The sequence below is a fragment of the Coptis chinensis genome, chromosome 8 (assembly GCF_015680905.1).
Source record: "Coptis chinensis isolate HL-2020 chromosome 8, ASM1568090v1, whole genome shotgun sequence".
Classification (NCBI taxonomy): domain Eukaryota; kingdom Viridiplantae; phylum Streptophyta; class Magnoliopsida; order Ranunculales; family Ranunculaceae; genus Coptis; species Coptis chinensis.
Window position 1 is genome coordinate 8,010,454 of NC_141463.1, and position 1,887 is coordinate 8,012,340.

Here is a 1,887-nt window from a genome sequence, read left to right on the forward strand (position 1 = left end):
CATGTTGATTTTGAAACTACATTCAATGTAATCAAACCTTTATGCAAGGCTGTAACAATTCCTAAGTCAGGTTCTCATTTTCTTTCTACGTTTGTAAACTATACATTTTACTCAATAGAATTGACATGCCAAGGAAATGAAAAAAGAAAATGGACTACTGTCAGATAATCTCTTTGAATATACTTTATCTGGTTTTAATGTTTATTTTCCATTTCTACTCTATCAACAAATCCAAATAACAAATTATTAATATGCTTGAGCAAATCAACTATTAATGGAGCAAGCCGGCCACAGGCCGGTATATTGGCTAGTAAGTAATAAGTCATGCAGTCATGCCCAGCATATGGCCTTGTGGATTTTTTCAGCCTTGCAGTAGATATAATAGATTTTCTACCAATGATATGATGCAGAAGATAGTCCGTTCATCACCTTAATCTCAGGACAACTTGAACAAGTAATTCTGGTGTTCTCTACGACTCTACTTCATCGATGACGTACATGTCGCAGAAGTTGTCAAACACAATTTATTGTTCGATCTACAATTATGAAATTGGGCATAATTTGTTTGTTCTTGTACTCTGGTTTTCTCCTTGTTAAGTTTAGGCAATATGTTGGCAAGGCAGGTTTCCCAGGCAACATGGTTTTCTGAGATAGCTGCCAAAAGGCGCTTGTGTTTTATGTATTTGTTCTTTTATCCCCATTTTATAATTGTTGACTTTGAGAAATAATAATAATAGCACCATCTTTTATTGAACTGAAACTCTGAAAGTATCAGAAAGTACATGGGATGGCTATATATGCCATTACATCGAAGAGAGAGCATTAAACATTCCGGAAAACTTAGATATAGGGTTACTGTACTTGATAAGAACTTCAATACTAATAACTCTCGGATGGAGTATTACAACGTTACGAACAATTATAGTCGGCTTGCATGAGTGAAAAGGCGCTATAACTTTCATACGGTATAGGCTTCTATGCCTTGTGAACATAAGCATCCACCTTCTCATTCAACTTACAATAAAACTCCAAATAGTGATGTGGATCGGGGACTTCATCATTGTGCTTTTCAGACACCACAGCCCATTTCACTAAGCTTCCCTCACCCTTTGGTTTAACTGAAATTGTAACCGTAAAATGTTTATAATGATTGTGGATATCTCCTTCCTCCACAGACAACACTATAATCATATTCTTGTCATCCTGTTTTACAGTCCTCCCTTTTACAGTCAATTCCTCAGTAGTACCTGTGATAATCAATCCATCATTGTTGGTGAAATTGTAATGATATACTAATCAAAAGAATAGAAATGATAGCAAAAGTATAAAATACTGATGTAGATCTCTATTTTTATTCTTAGTGTAGCAATTAAATTTATAAACTAACTTTTCCATGTATTTTTTAGAGCAATGTACATTTGAATTAGTGGAGTTTTCGGATTTTTAACTTAAACCACTTGACTGTGATGTTAAGTACCTGGAAGAATATATTTCCAAATCCTAAGGGTGCCCTCACTCTTTCCATCTCCTTCAAGTATTTGTGCATCAGTAAATCCTTCAGGGAAAATGGTAGGGAATGGTGCAAACTATACTTCATCGTCTCATAAAACTTGTGTGGATTGCACTTCACTTCCGTCTCTACTTCAGCCTGACAAACACCAGCCATGTTTTTCACACCAAGAGGTATAAAGAAATGAATACAAGAGGGAGTGGTGGTTTGAATATACCTCCCCAAAGATCAACCCACGCTATTTATAAGAGTCCCCATGTCGTGATTCACATGCAATACTGTATTCATTATTTCCTACTATCATAATTGAACGGATTTGACTAAAGTAATTTTTATGTTTAAAATTGACAGAACAAAATGGTTAATTAGGGATGAAC

The 1,887-nt window shown here is 35.1% G+C and overlaps 1 protein-coding gene across 1 annotated transcript; it reads right to left on the minus strand.

Moving 5' to 3' along the window:
- Positions 1-975: 975 nt before the first annotated feature.
- Positions 976-1,666, minus strand: LOC147479682 (major latex protein 149-like). The gene is made up of 2 exons (XM_086578475.1): positions 1,478-1,666; positions 976-1,203 (listed from the first exon to the last, which is right to left on the minus strand). Exons 1-2 carry the CDS (start codon positions 1,664-1,666, stop codon positions 976-978), a joined length of 417 nt encoding a protein of 138 aa, XP_086434601.1.
- Between the last annotated feature and the right edge of the window lie 221 nt (positions 1,667-1,887).